Source organism: Gopherus flavomarginatus, chromosome 12, assembly GCF_025201925.1.
Source record: "Gopherus flavomarginatus isolate rGopFla2 chromosome 12, rGopFla2.mat.asm, whole genome shotgun sequence".
In the NCBI taxonomy this organism is placed as follows: Eukaryota; Metazoa; Chordata; order Testudines; family Testudinidae; genus Gopherus; species Gopherus flavomarginatus.
The window spans coordinates 37,819,561-37,841,144 of record NC_066628.1 but is presented as its reverse complement, the minus strand read 5'-3'; the positions used below and the strand labels follow the sequence as shown (position 1 = coordinate 37,841,144).

The 21,584-nt window shown below is 48.6% G+C and overlaps 1 protein-coding gene across 6 annotated transcripts in view; it reads right to left on the bottom strand.

Annotated features, from left to right (window-relative positions):
- CASKIN2 (CASK interacting protein 2) overlaps positions 1-21,584 on the bottom strand; it is a 90,465-nt gene that overhangs the window by 18,301 nt on the left and 50,580 nt on the right. For all 6 annotated transcript variants that reach the window (XM_050920584.1, XM_050920583.1, XM_050920585.1 and 3 more), the window contains exon 3: positions 730-781. In XM_050920584.1, the coding sequence (XP_050776541.1) occupies positions 730-781 (52 nt within the window). The remainder of the gene's footprint in view (positions 1-729; positions 782-21,584) is intronic.

The window sequence follows — 21,584 nt, the reverse complement described above, 5'->3', positions numbered from 1 at the left end:
AACAGAGGCGCTTAAAAGAAAACGTGTAGGTACCGAAATTAAGTAACAAATATAATATATAAAAAACTGCCACCAGAATTAAGAAGGGGATGAAATATCTTTACACGTGATAAGAACAGTGTGTTTATATTACATTGACAGTGTAACATTTGTGGTTTTCTTAACTCTGTATCATTTCTGAGAAGTGCTTGGATTTCGTAAGTGGTGAGATAGGCAGGTATGTTGTGATTTAACAACCTCAGCTGGTCCTTTAACAGAAGATTTTGGAGAGGGGGTGGAATATAAATAAAGGGTCGGGCTAGAAAGTAATTTCCAAGGGAGCCTATAGAACACATACAAGGAGAAAGGGAGCCCTGGGAATTAACATTCCTCCTAGTCGGCTCCGGTGCCAGTTCCGCCAGGCTCCATGAGTGGCTTTTACCCCAAATGCTCTGCTCCTGGCAGGCATCATACTGCGCCCATCTCTGGTCCTGGAAAGTTCTCCAAAGCAGGGAGGAGGTTTTAACACGCTGGAGAATATATAGAATGGGCATCTCTGGTCAGTAATATATAGAATGGGCATCTCTGGTCAAGAGGACACACTACATCAAACCCATCAACTGTCCTCTTACTGTTAAACCAACCCTAAACCCACAGCCTAGTAGCCAAGGATGCTAGCAGCCCAGAGGCACCACCGGCTCATGCCAACATATTACTGAGACTGAATGAGAAGGTTCGGGAAACACTCACCCGTCCGCATCTTGGTAATTCACATTCAGTCGCTTGGCTGATCCCAGGAGCTCTGTAGAGAGAAGAGTAGACAGTCAGCACAGAACTCCCACAACCACTGCTCACTGCATGGGAGAACTCGTCCCACTGGAGCAGGAGAGAGGACCTAACAAAGCATCAGCTGAGACAGGGATCACACATGCAGCCCTCTGATGAGAAACTCTGGGAGCACTCAGGTCTGTGGGAGAACATGTCCACAGCTGGGGTGCAGCTAGCATTTTGAACACATGCTGCCTGACCCATTTGTTACCTCTGGAGAACACACCTGCCGCCTTTGCACAGTCACATCAATGATACAGCAAGCACGGTTAGACAGAGGGATCTAGAAAGAGGTCAACGACTGGTCTGAAGAATTAAAAGAACCCGCTAGTTGCCAGAGGAAACACCCCACCTTGTCAGGATTCCCCGGGGACACCACAGTCCCTGCCTTGCCTGTATCTTAGAGAGGACACTGAGAAGCTAGGCTGAATTTTCACCTTTTCAGTTGAGCAAAGCAGAGCAATCACACACCAAGCTCGCGCTACAGGCCCCACTCTGGTCCCTGCTTGATCTAGACCCTCAATTTCTTTCCGTAGCAGCTTACCTGTGCCTGCAGGACAATGCTTAATTTCTCTCTCTAATCGCTCCCTACGGACCATCCGTGGCTGCAGGGAGGGATGGATATAAGCCCCCAAATCCCCTCATTCTCTCAGACTGTGACAGACCCCATGGTCCCATGAGAAATTTGAGACTCTCCTACAAATTGGGTTCAGCCTTCCTCCTTGGCCAGGGGATTCCTGGGCCCCAAATCTGGCTCTGGGGTGGCCACCCTGCCCCACGCTCCTGGCTCCTGTTTGTGCACAGAAGCCCATCCAGCAGCCCTTTCTAGAGCATCCTGTATGTAGACAGGACAGAGCTTGCCTGTCCCCCAACCCATTGGTACTGACCTCCCCGCGAGCAAGCCAGCGCCTGACCCATCCCTTTGTCATCTTCTTTCACTCCAGCTTCTTCTGCATTGACCTGCGCGTACCCGACCTGCCTCTAGCCCAGCAGTCCTCCTTCCTCCGTTCCCTCTGCCACCACTGCTCAACACACCCCATCGCCAGCATCTCCGCAGCCCCTCAAGCTCCCATTACATAGAGCGGGAGCAGCAGGAGCGATCCTGTCACTTTCACCCCATGGGATGGCACCTCGTTCAGCTCCCCTCTGGGGACGCTCCATTTATAAAGTCCGCTGCCTGGAAAGTGCCGAGCTGGTACGTTTTGCTTCCGCCCCTGAGCTTCTTACCCATTTCTCGCTGCCAAGGAATGGCCCACGGACCAGATGGTTGGCATTTTTACTACTAGGGCAGAGGCTGAGGTCACAGGTTGTGAATGTAGAACTGTATTGTCTCCCACATTCCCTTAATCTAGCCCACCCTCATGGAGAATCTAGGGTGTAGAGAACTATATAAAGGAAGAGGACCCCTGCCCCGCATCACACAGTTGATGAATTAAGCTCCCAACTCTCTCCAGCGATGAATTCAAATTAATTCTTTCCTCCTACATGGGGTATTTTATTCTCATCTGGGGGTTTGAGAGCAGATTAAAATCTCTGGAATTCATGTGCTAAGTAAGAATGAAAGGAAGAGGACAAGGTGGTTAAAGGGGTGTATGTGTGGAGAATCAATCATTTCTAGACCAATTTTTGCCCATTGCGCTCCCCTGCAATCAGGTGTCAGGTTGGGTCACTCACTGCACCACGCTACTTCCCTGAGGGTCCATTTCCCTTTCAAAGTGGCCATATATCCAGTGTTTTATATTTTACTGAGTTTCTGTGTTGAGCCATATGGGAAATTTGGGCCCTAAAACAGCCACTCTCAATTTAGATGGAATAATTAGCCAAAGCATGGATAGAATTTGCTGGATCAATCATGCATTGCTGGAGAGAGCACCTCCTCCCTTGAAATTCCTGACATCTGTGCCAGTCTCCCTGTATTTCTTCCTCCTGTTGACTCTCCAGCTCTTAAGATCTCTCTTTTTCTCCCTCTCACAGTTTCTCTGTAAAATCTGTAAGGAAGATGCCATTTGAAATAAAGATGTGCTGTATGGCAGGAAAGATGACCCTCACTAGGGGAACAAGAGAGTAGAATGGGAGAGGGACTCATTTACTTATGCAAATTATAATGAAAAGGAAACCAAGTAATTGCAGTTTTCTTTGTGTTAATTATTGCAGCTTAAAATGTTTTGTAAATAGGTTAATTAATGCAAAATGGTCTTCAAGTTGCTGTTTGCAGAGGACTCTGATTAGCGTAACTAGTCCCCACAGCAGAGAAAAGGCTGGAGAGGTCTAGATGGAATCAGAATAATTAGTTATTCTAGGAATTTTTCATCTTCAAAGTATTAGGCAAACATTAATGCATAGTTCTATGCTGAAGATTGTCTCTATAGACATGACATCTCCTTACTCAACGGACCTGCTCCCTGGAGATGTTTAGTCAGAACTGCTGATATAAAGCAGAAAAATAAGTTTTTGCCCCCCCCCCGCCCACCATTACCACTGCAGAGCCAGCTTAGCTAAGGGTTCCGTTCGCACTTGTGCATCATCATGAGAGGTACTTACTAAATTCCCATGCGCTACACCTGTGCACCGCCATTGAAGGCTATCAGATTGCACAAGATTCACTGAGGGCATCAGTTGGCATGGGACTTTTTTTTTTTTTTTTTAATTGGTGATGATGCATGAGAAGAAAAGAGCCCAGCTTGACTCTCAGATCCCAGGCTGAGTTTGCAGGACTGCCAGTTAAAATAATAATAATGTTTTACTTGTGAACTGACCATATGTGATCTGACTCACAGAGACAAAACATGGAACCCCATTTTGCCAGTTTTACAGAGTCACTCTCAAAGCAAATTGCTCTTTAATGGCACAGAAGAAGCCAGGAAAGCAGCAAGCTTCTGTAACAAATAGCCCTCATGCTGTCTAGCTTAATGTTCTGGAATTGTCCCTACAAAGGGGGGAGCGGGAGAGGGGGGGTTCCAGGAAAGGCTGTTGGGGATTTTAAAAGGGCATGGTCACAATAAAAATTACAGATATAATAAATAAAATTTTCCTTACCTTTTGTTTGTTTGTTTGTTTTTTTACCAAAAACAACATGTTAAATGAGTCAAACAACTTTACATCTGTGCTGATTGGGCATTTCTGTGGCACCAATCAATCAATCATTTACTTTGCACCATGTATGCTTGGGCAGAGAAATTAGGCTGGTCAGTTCCACTTTCTGGAGTTTATATCCATTCACTTCAGCTGATGCCTGATGCTGGAAGGGGGGTTTACTGAAGGGAAAATGCCTGCTAAAAAGACGGGGTCTTTAAGAATTCTAAAAACCATGCGATTATTGGTCGCATGCACTATCAGCAAGACATAATAAGGGGCTTACTCTCCAAAGGCCCACGTGAGTCTAGGACAGAGCTACTGCGACAGGTAATGTGCAGGTAGATACAGCACAGTGACTCTACTTCAAACATCTAGCAGAATAGGCGAGTCAGGAGGTTTGATTTCTTGTTTTTAAAATGGCAGGTGGATTTGGTGTAAGTTAGATGGGAAGCTCTTCCAGGTGCGAATGAGACAGCTGATGGAGCTGTGATGAAGTGAAAGACTGAGAACACCTCCCCAGAAAGAAGAAAAAAGAATTCTATTCTCTTTTTACCTCGGCCCCAAACTTTTCAACAAACTCTCTACAGAAAATTTCTTCTCAGCCAAGCCGGATGCATTGAGACATCAACAGAGCCCCCCACGCTCTTCAAAACAGCAGCCCAGAAGGGATCCCATTCAAACCTGGATCCATAGAGCAGCAGCATAAGCAGATGTGATAGTCCATCAATATGCTGACTGCGAGGGTGACCAGAAAGCAAATGTGAAAAATCGGGACAGGGGTGGAGGTAATAGGAGCCTATATAAGAAAAAGCGCTGAATATCGGGACCATCCCTATAAGACTGGGACATCTGGTCACCCTACTGACTGCACACTGGAAGCCACTGCCCCTTCCTCACAGAGCACTGCTGTACCTCTCCCTCCACTGACACAAGCATGAGGATCCTAGGGGCCCTAGTAGACTTGTTTGTGAAGGTTAGCAGCAATCACAGCTCAAACAGCCCCCTGCCCCCTGAAATTCCATTACTGAAGCATCATCAAGAGAAAGTGGCCTGGAGACACCTGGAGTGAAAAGCAGAGCTGCGATGAGGTAAGCTTCTCTCCCCTCCCTCCCCAGGGATGCAGCTGTCAACATCTGTAAGGCAAAATTCCTGAGACTTAACTCTCGGCATAGAGGACAATTCCTCAAATTAGTTCTTCATTCCAGAGTGCCAGATAGCGCCTAACCAGGGTACCACACAGGGGGAGGAGCCAAGAGGTACTAACAGAGGACTGGCTAGCAGATGGGGAAGAGAAAAGAAAGAAATGGTCATAACTTGCACAAATTTAGCACTTTCCATTCAAGGAGATCAAGACAGTAATGAATTATGGCTCACATCCTTCCTGGGAAGGAGGTGCAGAATTTACCTCCATTTTACAGGGCTCAGAGAGGTGAAGTTACTTGCCCTAAATCATACAGAAAGTCAGTGGCATAGCTGGGACTAGAACCCAGGCATTCGGACTCCAAAGCCCCTTGTGGATGAGAGGGTGTGACTGATGGAAGAGAGAAAAAGATGGGGGTGGGGAAAGGGGTTGTGAGATAGAGAAGGAAGGGAAGAGAGAGAATTCGGAAGAGGGTCAGAGATTGGAGGGGAAAAAGAACACAGGAAGTCAGCCTAACATTTTAAAGCCATTCTGGCCTCTGTGTCATCCACAACCAAAGCTGGCCTCCTCTTGAACAGCTGATGCACAAAGACAGCCCCAGGAGATAGGGACCCTATTTATCAAAGCACTCGGCAGGCCAAGATTATTTACCGTGGACAGAGAGGTTCCTCTGCCCTGGCCACATAAATCAGCCAGGTTACAGGAAATTTCATTCCTATTTCCAAAAGGTTTGTGCTTTCCCATCCAGGGAATTAGGAAATCCTGGGACAGAGCATGGCATTTCAGGGAAACGATGGCACTGAAAGATTCGGAAGGGGCGGGGGGAATTCATCACTGCCTGGCAAACACTCTTCACCCATGATCAAGGCATATCATGGAAACTAAGGCTTCTTGGCACAACAGAGCCAGGAGAGATGGGCAACTAAAGCCATAAAACAACCCTCTCCTCAACATTGTCCCATTATCTAGAGCCCTAACAGCTACTTTTCAAGGCTTTGTGGAAGAACTGGGGCTCAGAGCAGAGATCGGCCTGATGCACCAGGTTCTGACCTGGAGCCTTCATGTCCCCCAGCTTGGAACATGGAGGTCTTGGCCCTGGGCCCAGCTTTGGTTCTTAGGAGGGACCTGAAGACAGAGTCAAACACTAAACAGCAGCTCAGGGAAGAGAGGCCTGGGCAGGAAGTGTTGTCGTCACATCCTTTCATTCTAAGGGTTTAACTGGAAACAGCCAGAGGAGATGGGGAGGGGGCAGATTCCCACTCTCCAGAGGTTTGTGCCCACAAACCTGGTCTGGGGCCTCTGCCACAGGGACTGAGTAACAAGGGGTGAATGGGACATCGTCTAAAATTTCCACATCTTCAAACTTTCTCCCTGCGAGATGCCTGAGACAGGCAAACAGGACATGGGCACATCCAACGAGCTTTCTGCATGTGCTATTACAGTGGCAGCGTTTACAGCCACAACTGAGGTACTGAATTTGGGAAACGCACTCCCATCCCGCCAGCGCATTGTGCTGTGCTCATTGTCTGAGGACCAGCAACCCAGCTGCAGGTTGTGCAGTGGACACACCACCCATCCCCCCATACCTGTCTCCCATGTCCCCTCCAATACCCCTCTCCTCCCTCCCTCCCCACCCATACACACCCCTTCCTTCATTCGCCCCACCCAGCTCTCTGCCTCTCCCTCCCTGTCAGCCTGCTTATATTTGTCACAAACTAGAGGCTCTGAGGAGAAACCCCAAGGCCCAGCCTTCTCCTCCCATCTCTGGGGTCATCAGTGCCTGATCCTACCTCTCCTTTGGCCCATTTCCCCATCGCACTGAGAGATGCAGGGGCCAGTTCCCACTGTGATATTTTGGAGTGTGGTGGGGGGAGCCACAGAGTGGGGTTCTCATGCAGAGTGCTCTTCCAGAGCCGGCTATTTGGAAGGCGTGGCAGTGGCCTCTGAGACCACAAGACTGGGCAGGCCCCTTGCTGGGAAACATCTGCCGAGTTTGTGGGCTGTGTGCTCTGGTGAGCATCCTGCAGTGCCCTTGTGATGTGGTTGCCTGACCTTTCAAAGGGACCTCATGGCCCTCAGTTGCCTGCCTTTGGTTTCCCCAATCTCGTCAACCAAGGCTGAAAACCCTCCAGGCCAGACTTTCTCTCTCACGCCGTGTGGCTCCCATCTCCAGCAGAGAACAGGCTCAACTCCAGGAAAGAAAGCCAGGATGAGACCAAGTGGGAATCTCAGAGCTTTTGACTCACCCACCTCTGGAGGGAGACACCTGAAAATTTATTGCTCCCCACAGACCTTCCCAAACGCGTTAGGAGGACCAGTGGGATCTGTGCTCCAGCCCTCATCCCAAGAGGGTGAAATGGAGCACAGAAAGGGCCAAAGGAGCTTAAGAATGAGTGAGAGAAAGACACGAGGAGAGTGAGATAGAATCTGCTCTGTGACAACTGAGATGGACTTTGTGCTGAATTTCACTTGATGCTAAGGGGAAAAATCCCACTCCCATCAAGGAAACCACAGGCTGCAGAGGCACAGGACTGCACCAGAATTTGCCCATCCCAGTGGGTTATTTATACCCATTTGCCTTTGGCGTCACCTTTTGGCCATGTCACAAGTGCCCTGTGTGTCCCTGAGCCCTCATCTCTCCTGCTAGGTCCGGGGTCCCTCCCCTAGTTTCTTTGCCCAGGGCAATACTCTGAGACAGGATTTTCCTTTACTCTGCTCACACTCCCTGCTCTGCTCTAGCTCTGAATCTCTCACAGCTGCTGGTCCTCCCACTCCTGCTTTGCCTGGGTGAGACGAGCCCTTAGGGGAAGCCAGTAAGCACCCATGATCTCATTTGTTGCCCAGAGGCAGACAGGAAGGGAGCGCCAGCCAATTAGTTACACATTTCGGGCCCACATGCCCATTGAAACGGTGTCCTTTTCAAAGGGAACTCAGCCTTGGCTTGGATTTTCGGAAAGACTTTAAGGCAGGGGTGGGCAAATTATGGCCCAGGGCCACATCCAGCCCTTCAGATGTTTTAATCCGGCCCTCGAGCTCCCACCGGGGAGCGGGGTCTGAGGCTTACCCTGCTCCGTGCCGTGGTTCTGTGCGCCTCCCGGAAGCAGTGGCATGTCCCCTCTCCGGCTCCTATACATAGGGGCAGTCAGGGGCTCCGCACACTGCCCCTGTCCCAAACGCCGCCCCCACAGCTCCAATTGGCCAGAAACTAAAGCCAATGGGAAAGCAGGGGCGGCGCCTGTGGATGGGGTGGCGTCCAGAGTCCCCTGACTGCCCTTATCTGTAGGAGCCAGAGAAGGGATATGCCGTTGCTTCTGGGAGCTGCTTGAGGTCAGCGCCGCCCAGAGCCTGCGCCCCTGACCCCCTCCTGCGCCCCAATCTCCTGCCCCAGCCCTGATCCCGCTCCCGCCTCTGAACCCCTCCGTTCCAGTTCAGAGCACCCTCCTGCACCCTGAACCACTCATCCCCAGCCCCATCCCAGCACCTGCACCCCCAGCCAGAGCCCTTGCCATGCCCCCCGCACTCCAACCCTCTGCCCCAGCCCCCTCTCGCACCTTGAACTCCTCATTTCTGGCCCCACTCTACAGCCTGCACCGCCAGATGGAGCCCTCACCCCCTACCGCACCCCAAACCCCCAATATGTGAGCATTCATGGCCCGCCATACAATTTCCATACCCAGATGTGGCCCTTGGGCCAAAACGTTTGCCCACCCGTGTATTAGATCCTGAGCAGGTGGGAAAGACCTATCAGCCAGACACCTGGGAAAGAATTCTCTGTGCTAACTCTGAGCCCTCCCCATCTAGTATCCAATCACCATCTGTTGGGGATATTTGCTAACATCACTCATGGATGGGCCATATGCCATTGTAGACAATCTCATAATATCCCACACACCCCATAAATTTTCCAAGCTCATTCTTGAAACAAGTTAGGTTTTGTGCCCCTATTACTCCCCTTGGAAGACTGTTCCAGAACTTCACTCCCCTGATGGTTAGACCATCTAATTTCAAGGCTAAACTGGTTTTGGGCCAGTTCATATCCATTTGTTTTTGTGCCATTGGCCATTCACTTAATAACTCCACTCCCTCCCTGGTGTTTATTCCTCTGGTGTATTTACAGAGAGCCATCATATCTCCCCTAACCTTCTTTTTATTAGTCTAAACAAGCCAAGCTTCTTAAGTCTTCTTTAATAAGGTAGGTTCTCCATTCGTCTGAACATCCTAGTAGCCCTTTGCTACATTTATTCCAGTTTGAATTCATCTTTCTTAAACATGGGAGATCAGAATTGCATACACTATTCCAGATGAGGTCTCACCAGTGCATTATACAATGGTAATAACACCTCCTTATCTCTACTGGAAATACCTTGCCTGATGCATCCTAGAATTGCATTAAATCTTGTCCATGGCCGCATCACATTAGCAGCTCATAGTCACCCTGTAATCGACCAATACACCATGTCTTTCTGCTTCTCTGTCATTCCAACTGATAAATCCCCAGCTTTTAGCAAAAATTCTTGTTTCTAGTCCCTAAGTGCCTGACCTAGCACTTTGCACTATTAAACTTCATCCTATTTCCTTCTATTACTTCAGTTTCCAAGGTCGTCCAAATCTTCTTATATGATATTTCAGTTCTCCTCCATTTTGGCAATACCTCCCAACTGTGTGTCATCCACAGTCCCACTTTTTGCGTTAAGGTCATTAATGAAAATGTTAAATAACATTAGTGCCAAGACCCATCCTTGAGGAACTCCACTAGTAACTTCCCTCCAGCCTGACAGTTCACCTTTCAGCATGAGCTGTTGTAATAGTCTCTTTAACCAGTTCCTCACCCACTTTTTCAATCTTGTATTAATCCCCATTTTCTCCAATGTAACTAATAAATTCCCATCTGGAATTGTATCGACTGCATTTCCTTTGTCTGGAAAATCAGTTTTCGCAAAGAGAGAGTTCAGGCTAGTCTGGCATGATCTACTTTTAGTAAAACCATATTGTATTTTATCTCAATCTCTTTAATTACTCTTTCTTTAAAATTTGTTCCATTTGAGATCAAACTAATGGGCCTATAGTTTCCCAGATCACATTTTTTTTCTTTCTTAAATATATGTATATGTATAACCTCCGAGCTTACAGATTCTTTAAAAATCATTGCTGTTGGGCTTGCAATTTCATGTACCAGCTCCTTTAATATTCCTGGATGGAGATTATTCATGCCTACTCCTTTGGTCCCGCTATGCTTTTTGAGTTTGGGTTCCACATTGGAGATGGTAATTTCTGTTTCCATATCCTTGTTCTCATTAGCCACCCTGCCACTGCCCCAGGCTCCTAATTATCCTTATTAAAACCTGGGGGATACCTAGGGGCTGGGGCATACCTCGGTGTTGGAGATTAAAGATTCTGGAGGTATGCCCCATCCTCTCCTCAATTCTTTTCTTAGTAGTCCCACTTCTTCTTTCCTTGTTTTCTTTTTACTTATGACTAAAGAACCTTTTACTATTGGTTTTAATTTTTATTTTATTTTTTGCCAGGTCCAACCCTGCTTGGCTTTTGGCCGTTCTCACTTCTTCCTTACACACTTTCTGACATCCAAGAGGTAGCTTTCTTTGATGATCTGTCCCTTCTTAGCCTTCTACTCTCTCTTAATAACCTCTTTGACATGCTTGTTCATCCAGTTTGGTCTGCAACCCTTTCCTACAAATTTTTCCCCCTGGCTTGAGAAGCAGGCTCCAGATAGTTTCTGCACTTTTGACAAATTAATTCCAAACCTCCTCCACATTCAGATCCTTGAGTTCTTCAGTCCAGGCAACTTCCCTAATTAATTCCCTTAATTTTTTTTTTTAATTTACCCTTTTGAAATCAAGGACTCTTGATTTTAGGCCCCCTTCCACTGGCTGAATTTCAGCTTCCCCCTCCCCTCCTGGCTCCGCTGGAGGCACACAGCAGACAGCTGGGACTGGAATTCTGCAGACACAGCAGAGTAACTGGCTGGTTGCAGGAAGAAGAGGTAAGATGACTATGGATGCTTAGGCACAATTAGCAGATAGGCCCAATCCTGCAGAGTGCTGGCTGTCCTCAACGACCAAGTCACCGCCCTTCCCTGTGCCTCAGCTTTCCCACCCGAAAGGGGAGATAACAAGACCCCTCCCTTCCAGGGGTGCTGTGGCACTCTTGCTAGCTGATCGTTTACTAGGTGCCTGTTGTCTCAGGACCATCAGCAAGGCAGTGGGAACATGCAGGTCCAGGGCTGCAGATTGCTGAAGGGGACGGGAGAGGCAGGGCAGGCACCTCACCTGTGTTTGTGGCAGGCGTGCCAGCATGAACTCTTATTTACCTCCCTCTGGGCACTTGGCCCATGGTGCTGGTGCCAAAGACAGGCGTGTCCTCGCCTAGCACTCGTGGCGTGGGCGTGACAGACAGCCGGTCGGTTGGTGCTGTATGGGCACGCTTAGGGGAGTGAGTCACGCTACACTCCCGCCACCTGCCCCTAAAAGTTAACCCTTCACTGCCCACTCCAGCACTCTTGGGGTCACTGGCAGTTCCTGGGGCCTTAAAGGAGCCATTTGCTAGCTAGTCCTAAAAGGTGGGAATATGAAGCTTTACACACAGACACGCACCCCCTATACCTCTCTGCTGCAACATCTGATTTCGGACTTTGAACTGGGTAGAACTGAACTATTCCAAAGTGCATTTGCAAAGGCTCTGAAATCATGTTTTGCTGCCCAACCCGTCAGCCTGTTGTTGATGCCAAACCAACCTCTCTCTCTTTTATTCACTGGATCTTGACCCCCTTTCCCTCCCACTCCCCGGCCCCCATTGCATTCTCGGCAAAGTACTGCCTAATGACAGGTCCAACATGGGCTTCAGTGAAAGCTAGATACGGCCTCAAAAGGGCAGAAGGCTCTGCAGTTTGGAAACAGTACATTTCTGTGACTGGCATTACAGCCATGGGATCCAAAAATGAAGCATCGCCCCAACTCCAGCCCCACTGTGCCCTATGGGAGCACGGGTGCGCCTTCCAGCTGTTATAAACCTGTCAACCACTTTGCTGCCTAACCAACAAGATCTGGAGAGGGGAGAGGAGCTCAGATTAGCGGGAGGAAGGGAGAAATTCCAGATAGAACTGAGCAGGGGAACAGTACGGACTAGGGGAGTTTCACCGAGTTTGCCTAGTGTAACAGACTGACAACTTCAGTGGCTCATTCCCCAGCCAGCAGCCACTGCGGAGTAACTGGGCAGAATGTTAATTCCTACTTTCGAACCAATATCCATCAGGGAAAGACGACCTCAGAGTGGCTCATAAAAGTTTAACCTTGGGTAGTGAATAACACAGCACATCTGCCCTTAAGTGAGCCCCTTCAGTGAGCCCTCTCCTCTGCCATGTACAAGTGCTGAGAAAACAGTCCCTGCTACATTGGAAAAAGGGCGCTCAATGGGTGCATCCTTTGACTCCAGCAAATACATTCCATGAAATGTGCTCCTCCATTCGACAAAGGAAAGTAAGTGCAGGTGATCTACTTAGCAGGGAAAGAGAGCTAATAACTGATGAGATCAAGAAGGTTGAGTTGTTCAATTCCTATTTTGCCTATTTAGGCTTCACTAAAAAGATTAATGGTGACGAGATACTCAACACAATTAATACTAACAACAAGAGGGGAGGAATGCAAGCCAAAATAGGGAAAGAGCAGGCTAAAGAATACAGAGATAAATTCAATGTATTCAAGTCTGCAGGGCCTGATGAAATTCGTGCTAGGGTACTTAAGGAACTAGCTGAAACAATCTTGGAATAGTTAGCAATTGTTTTTGAGGACTCCTGGAGGACAGGAGAGCTCCCAGAGGGCTGGAGAAGGGCAAACCAAGCAGACCAGGGGAATTATAGACCAGTCAGCCTAACTGTGATACCTGGAAAGATACTGGAACAAAATTATTAACCCATCAATTTGTAGGCACCTGAAGGATAATAAGATTATATGGAATAGCCAGCCCAGATTTGACAAGAACAAGTCATTCCAAACCAACCTAATTTCCTTCTTTGACAGGGTTACTGGCCTAGTGGATGGGGGGGGAAGCAGTAGTCATAATATATCTTGATTTTAGTAAGGCCTTTGACACAGTGCTTATGAGAATGTCATGTGGGAAAACTAGGAAAATGTGGTCTAGACAATACTATTCTAATGTGGGTGCACAACTGCTTGAAAGACCGTATGCAAAGAGTAGTTATCAATGGCTTATTGTCAAACTGAGAAGGTGCATCTAGTGGGGTCCCACAGGGGTTAGTTCTGGGTCTGATACTATTCAATATTTTCATTAATGACTTGGCTTATGGAGCGGAGAGTGTGCTTATAAAATTTGTAGATGACACCGGGTTGCAAGCACTTTAGAGGGCAGCATTATAATTCAACATGACCTTGAGAAATTGGAGAATTGGTTTTAAATCAACACGAGGAAAGTCAATAAAGACAAGTGCAAAGTACTACACTTAGAAGGAGGGAAATCAAATGCACAGCTACAAAATGAGGAATAACTGGGTAGGTGGTAGAACTGCTGAAAATGATCTGAGGGATATAGGAATCAACAATGTGATGCAGTTGTGAAAAAAGCTAATATTCTGGGGTGTATTCACAGGAGTGTTGTATGTAAGACACAGGAGGTCACTGTCCTGCTCTACTCACCACTAGAGAGGCCTCAGCTGGAGGACTGTGTCCAGCTCTGGGGGCCACACTTTAGGAAAGATGTGACAAACTGGAGAGAGTTCAGAGGAGAGCAACAAAAACGATAAAAGGTTTAGAAAACTAAACCTATGAGGAAAGGTTAAAAAAACTGGGCATGTTTGAAAAAAGATGACTGAGGGGAAAGCTGATAAGTCTTCAAATATATTGAGGGCTGTTATAAAGAGGACAGAGGTCAATTGCTCTCCAGAGCCACTGACAGTAGGACAAGAAGCAGCAAAGGAGATTTAGGTTAGATATTAGGAAAAAAATTCTATATATAAGGATAGCTGGACTCTGAAATAGGCTTTCAAGGGAAGCTGGATCCCCATTTCAGGAGGTTTTTAAGAACAGTTGGACAAACACCTGTCAGGAATGGTCTAAGGTTTGTTTGGTCCTGCCACAAGGCAGAGGGCTGCACTTGATGACTTCTCGAGGTCTCTTCCAGCCCATCATTTCTGTGATTCTATGAGTGTGGACCCTCCCTCACCAGGAGTTGCATGAAGTTCACAGTGAAAAAGCATGCTCTCCAGCAGCAAGAGGCCTATCTGCATACCAGGTACACCCTGGAAAGCACACGCTTACAGAACAATCCTTTCACTTGAGTCTCTGACGTGGGACCTGTCCCTTTCCCTCTGTCCCAGGACACAAGGTTCCTCAGTGCAGGACACTCCATGCATCCCAGCACTTGGTACACAAGCATCTCTAGCACAGCTTTTTCATTGCTGGGCCACAATGGTAGTTATGAAAAGGTAAAAAGGTAGTGCGGGAAAGAACATGTGCTCTTAGTCTGAGAGTATAAGCTACCTGTGCACAGCTCTGGGAAAACAAACAGGAGGAGGCTGCTGATTAGTGACTACAGCCAGTTTATTGGCTTATCAGCTTCGATCAGGCAGAAAGACAGCTGCTGGCACTACTTTCAGTTACGTGCAGCTCACCCTGTGGGCAGCCAGCTTAACCCTACCATGCGTCACCTAGTCCGCCTACCTGTGTGGAACAACCCCAGAGGAGGAGTCATGCCTTGATTTGGCCTTGGGGCTTGCAGTGACCTCCCTGGCAATATCAGTAATGACTATTTGTTTTAGATTGCAGGGAGGATAAAGCCTGTCCTCTCTGAAGGGTGGAGAGTTTAGTCACTCAGGAGAGATTTGCAGCCTTATAGGAAATTGGGACGTTAGAAGGTGACACAGAGCAGGACAGGACAGGGGTCATCTAAGGGTATGTTCAAACTGCACGGGAAGGTGTGATCGTAGCACGAACAGGCACACCCAATCCAGCTGTAATCTAGCTAGCACAAGTAACAACAGTAGCGTAGATGTGGTGGCACACTGGCAGGCTTGTACTCCACCTGCTAGCCCGTGCTGCCACACCTGCACTATTATTGTTACCCTGGCTAGTTAGATTAAAGCTAGCATGGATATTCTTACCTTCACTTACAATGCAGGCAACCCTAAGTGGTTTTCGTTCACCCAGTCCCCTTCCGTAAAACCAATCCCTTACATTTCCAATACATCTTCCATCCCAAAGCGCTTTACAGACTATAGGCTATGCTGCATGTATCCAGTGTCTTCCACCTGAGGACCTCAGGGTACTTTAACAGCTAAGCCTCACAGCTCCCCCTTGGGTTAGTTAAAGATTATCACCATTTGATTAATGGGGAAAAAACTCAGGTACAAAGAAATGAAGTAACTTGACCGAGACTGCACAGTGAGTCAGCGACAGAGCTGGGAACAAGGACCCAGGTCTCCCAATCCCAGTCATCTACTTTAGCCACTATACTGAACCCCATGTCATTTCAATGATCACTGAAATGCAGCTGCCTCTGGGGAGAATGTGGCAGCCATTCTATGCCAGTAATGCAACAACTTTTAGGAAAGCGAAGGGAGAAATAACTTACCCAGAGTGAATTTAGGTGCAGTTAGCCAAACTGGAAGCTAGCCAGGACCCCAGGATTAACACCTGTGCTTGTGTGAAAATGCCACGGGATCCTTATTAACCACAAGGCGCCAGTGCCTTGGTTTGTGGTCTCATCTGTACCAGCCACACCTACAAATGTGTCCCCCACAAACCAAACTGCTACGTCCCTGATGAGTGGGTCTAATAAGGTGCAGAGCCAGTGCCAGCTGCCGTGCTACACGGCTCATTCACAGGTTCAATGCATCAGACCTTTTGGAGAGGCTGGCTCGAGATCACGGTAGTGACCTCTAGGGCAGTGGTCTCCAAACTTTTTTGATCGCGCACCCCTATCAGTAAAAATTTTTTGAGCACGCACCCCCAATATATGTATAAATTATATACAGGTACTACTATACTAATATATTATGTACATTATAAAACATAAAATTTTTTTAAAAGGATGAGATAAAGATGAAATAAGCAATATTATTTAAATAATTTTTATTGTATTTTATTTATTAGTGGTACAAAAAACTTTTTTACTCTCACAAAAAATTATTAATAATATTTTTAGTGAGAGCAATCTGATTGACAATGCTTCATTATTGCGACTTTGTGATATAGCGATTCGAAGGTCTGGATTAGGGTTAGGGTGCAGGACGGCACTCAGAGTGGGGGTGTGGGGTCTAGGAGGGAGTTAGGAGGTGCTCAGCGTGGGGGTGCCGGAGGAGGCTCAGGGCTGGGGTAGGCAGGAGGTGCAGAGCACTTACCTGGAGCAGCTCCTGTTTGCTGCAGGGGGTGTGCAGGTGGCTCTGCGCAGCGCAGCCCCGCCCCCACAGCCACGATTATGGGAGCTTCCCCCCCACAGGCAGGGCCACCCGGAACAAAGGGGCTTTAGGGGCTGCAGGGCCCCGGGGCCCTGGCCTGCAGCTCTAAAGCCCCTTTCGGAATGCGGCCCTGCGAGCATGGGCTGGAGGACTCAGGAGCAGCAGCAGCAGCCACACGGCCAGCAGCTGAGAAAATCAGCCGCTTCTCTCCAGCCAGCTTGAAGGGGAAAGCAGCGCTTCATTCCGGCCGCTGGCTGTGCGGCTGCCCCTGCTCCTCCACGGGCCGGAGGACTCAGGGCTGCATTCCGAAAGGGGCTTTAGAGCTGCAGGCCAGGGCCCTGGGGCCCCCTTAGACCAGGCCCTGCAGCCCCTGCGTTCCGGGTGGCCCTGCCTGCAGGGGGGTGGGGGGGTAGAGCTTCCCCGCTCGCTCGTTGCCTCCCTCCTCCAGCCGCCCCTTCCCCCCCAGCGGTGCTCCTCCTGCCACAGCCCCCAATGGATCGTCTTGCGCACCCCACTTTGGAGATCACTGCTCTAGGGAAACACAGAACGGTCTCAAGGGCACAGAGTGGCATAGACAAGGAAAGCACATGTGGAGAGACGGGTCTGAGCAGTGCATGAAGCAGGATCTCAGCATCCCATTAGTTTCCAGTCAGTGGCCTTGTCCAGTGAGGAATCTGATGCACGAGAGACCACAAGGGAATCACCCAGCCCACAGCCAGCAACTGAACCTCCATTTCATCACAAGCCATCTCCTCCCAGATTACCCTCACTGTGCCAGAGTCTGGGAGTGCTGCAGACAACACAGCAGCCTTCCCATCTATTGCTGTGTCTGAGCAGGGTCAAAGAACCATATGCTTCAGGTGCCCACTGTTATATCCTTGGGGGCAGCCAGTTTAGGAAGAAATCACTTGAGGCCAGACAGCTAACAAAACTACCATTTATTTACAGACACAGAGCTCACCTAACCGGCCGAAGCTGGCTGGGCTATCCCCTAATAATCTAACTCAGTTGCCATAGGAACAAAAACCATGACAACCAAACACACAACACCCACAAGCTGCTCAGAGCCGGTCACGCACAAGCCCAGCTCCTGATCTCAGTTACGCTGGTGTCAGTTTGGAGTAACCCCATTCAGGTCAAACATTCTGGACTGACACCAACAATCTAAATCTAAATCTAGCTGCTGCTTCCTTCGTATAACATTTCCAAGATCTACCCTTTTCCACCCATGCAGGCTGCCAAATGTTCTTGTCCAAGCCCTTGTCATCTTGCACCTTGAATCTCACACAACTGTACCAATGCTGCTCCCCTCACGGTCATTCAAAATACTGCAATTACACTCGTCTTCCTGACTCTCCATGCCCCTTCACCTCCCTCCACTGCATCAGACACAAGCTCCTTGTCTGTAACTATGGCCCCTCATGATTTAATCCTGCCTTGCCTATCAAGTCAAGTAGGTTATAGCAAGGTGGATCCTGCCTTTGCTCTGTCAATGCTTCTGCCTTTGATCCCCTGGGTGTCAGGTTCTCCTAGGAGCACCCCTGTGTTTTCACACACGCTGCCTCTTACACCCGGGAAGCACTCCCGGCCAAGCTCCAAAACCAACACCTTTGTCCTCTTTACAATTCACCTCGCCTGTGATGCCCCAAAAACGCTGTCCTCTGATACTGGTTAGGCTGGTGGCTAGCTCTAACCACTGATTTCCGCATAACAAGCCTCCTTTACTGTTCCCCGCCCCGTCCATCTCTTTCATCCACCTGTTACAATCTAGAATGACAAGGAATGAATTGTCTGGGGCAGGGACTGTCATAATTTCACTTGTTTGTACAGCACCTAGCACAGTGAGGGAACCCGTCTTGGGAGGGGCATCTATTACAGTAGCACCGTATCTGTCCTAGGAAGGACATCCCACGTGATCAGTCTGTGTTAGGATGCATGTCAGCGGAGTGGGATCTGTGCGCTGCACCCAGGGATGAATAGGGGAAGGGGGTTGTGAGGCTGAAGACATTTGCCTTCCCCCTTTGGATGGCCCTGGGCTGGAGTAGAGGGGATGATTTGCAGTGCAGATATGCACTGATACTTCCCAGTCCAGAGAAGAGGAATATGCATGCAGGACTCAGGACCCAACGCAGCAGAGACCACAGAATGATCTGGGAGATTTTTTCCCCCTTTAGCTTGTACAGGAAAACCAGTCAAATAGAACTCATTTTAAAAAGAAATTAGAAACAACAGGCAGATGCTGAAGGGCTGTTCCAAGCTATTCTGCCTCCATCAGCACCTTCAGATAAAGACGGGGGCAGGGAACAGTGGGAGGAGAGGAGAGATTTGCAATGCAATATCATGATTACTAAGCCAAAACGTTGGGCAACTCCAGCACTGGCTAAAATGCAACCTGAGGCAAGGCTTCTGCACCCTTCCTTGCCTGATCCCAATAGGAGTCAAGGTGCCACCACACAGAACTCTCAAAAGCAGAGCAGGAAAACAAACATGTGGCTCATTAAATACCAACACCCAACAGAACAATGAAAGGAAAGCCAACGTGGAAAGCCCCATCCCCATCTGCACGGCTAGGAACGTGCAACTCTCACATCTCGACCTGGCGTGGCTGCACTGAGATAGCCGTTGCTAAGGAAATAGCACAGAGGACCAGCTCCTCCAAGGGAAGAGGATGCAGAAGGCGGGGTTGCTAATGGACACAGGGCAGGGACGTGGACAGGACTGCACCATGCAATGCAAAGCCATTGCACAAATGGATTTGCCAAGGACTATTTCATTGCAACAAATCTCTTATCTCCATCCTAACATGCCCACAAAACCCCTGTCCAGCTTTAGCCCCACTGCCCATTATGGCCTGGTCTACACTAGCTAGGGAAACCATGCTAGCACCTTCCCACAAAGCGTGTTCAACCACCATTCTCACTAGAAAGGGAACAATATGATTTCCTTACCCAGAGCAGATAGGGAATCTAATACTTTATTCCTCTTACCAGGCTTGGCTATTGAATACAGGGCCTGGCGTCTGACCAAAAAGAAGTTGCAATGCTTTTAGTGAAACATGCTGATCAACTCTGGTTGGATGTCTCTCAGGCTATGTCTTCACTACCCGCCGTATCGGCGGGTAGAAATCAATTGCTCGGGGATCGATATATCGCGTCTCATCTAGATGCGATATATCGATCCCTGAATGCACTTATATCGATTCCGGAACTCCACCAACCCCAACGGAGTTGCGGAGTCGACATGGGGAGCCATGGACATCGATCCCGCGCTGTGAGGACGCTGAGTAATTCGATCTTAGATACTTCGACTTCAGCTACGTTATTCACGTAGCTGAAGCTGCGTATCTGAGATTGTTTTTCCCCCATAGTGTAGACCAGCCCTCTCTCTCTCCACCCTGACCCTTCCCACCCAGTTTATAAATTCAGAATGGAAGCTCTTGTTCTAAGCCTCAAACAACCTCTCAAGCTGCAGTCTGTTCGTGCAGCGATCACTGGACTGAGCGCTGTGCGTGTGTGAGAGCGATCCACTAGACATTGGGCAAGCCAACAGGAGGGTGCGTTATAGGGAGCATAACACACCTTAAAAAAGGTGTCAGCAGGATGGACCAATGGTCTGATCCAGCAGGGCAGTGGGCGAGATTAAATCCATACAGCAAGATTTACACCCCCACACGGGCTCCTTTACTTGCATGAGATGGCTAGAGTAATGGCTTAATTGCCAAACAGGCTCTAGGAGTCAGCTGGGTTGGAGTGGAAGACTCCTCCTCTACAAACCAAGAGCACACAGGTGGAAGGGGGAAGCCCCCCCACTCCCGCAATTCAACCCCTAGTGACTTACTAACAAAGTCACAAAAGGGAAAAATGCCCCAGCCAAGTTTGCTGGCTGCCTGGGGACATCTCACCAGGAGCAGGAGGGAACTCCCATTCCCTGTGGAGGCTGAAATCTTCTGTCCTCACCCTCCCCCCACTCCTGCCAAGATGCAAACAGCTGGGAAAGTCTTTAGGTAGGGAAGCCAGGCAGTTCCTTCAGAGATATGAAAGCTCCTTTCCCAGCTGGCCGGGAAAACACGTTACCAGGGAGTGAAGTCACCAGCTCTGCTGGGATCCGGCCATTCCTCTCCCCAGGATATGAACTCAGCAGAGATTTATTTGTACAGGGAAGAGGCGGACCCTTTTCCACTTCCCCCATCCTTCCGAAAGGACAGGACACCTCCCGGAGTGGGAAGAGATCCATGCGATAGGAAGACCAGTAGCCAACCTCAGCTCCTTGCTGCCAACAGTCGCCCCACTATGCTTAAAGGACAGTTTATTGGATGTATGGTGTGGGAAAGCTACCAGTATGTACATGGCCCAACCTCTACCCCTAGTGAAATAATGGGACAAACGTCAAGAGAAAGAAATCGCCAATAGCTGGGGAACACAGAACCACGGTCCCCCTGCAGCACCAGGCATTAGCAAAGCATTTGATCCAGTCTCGACAAAAGGCCTCAAGCATTACTCAGATCAGTTTGGATATTAACAGTGCCCCAGGAACTGGGGAAAGGGCCATAAAGAAAGTATTTTGCTAAACCTCAAAACATCTGGGCAAAGGGGAGGCACTGGGGGTGCCCCCATTGATCGGGACTAGGTCTGATTTTATCTTCATTTAGACAAGACCAAGCAAACAGCATGTTAATGTGATCTGCTGACGACATGAAACAGGGAGGACTTTGGGACACTGATGAGGGCGCAGAATTAGTACAAAGGGACTTAGAGGGATTAGGAACATGAGCAGAGAATAAACAAGCCGATTCAATTTGGAAAAACTGCAAATTACAACATCTGGGGAAAAATAATTCAGCAGGCAGATATTCAATGGAAAGAATCATAGATTAGGGTTGGAAGGGACCTCAGAAGGTCATCTAGTCCAACCCCCTACTCAAAGCAGGACCACTCCCCAGACAGATTTTTACCCCAGTTCCCTAAATGGCCCCCTCAAGGATTGAACTCAAAACCCTGGGTTTAGCAGGCCAATGCTCAAATCACTGAGCTATCCCAGGGAGGCAGGATGGTGAGAGAAAGGACTATCTGGGAGAGCAACAGCAAATGAGGCAGATGTGCACAATGTGACAAATGGTTTTAGAAAAGGCCAGTGTAA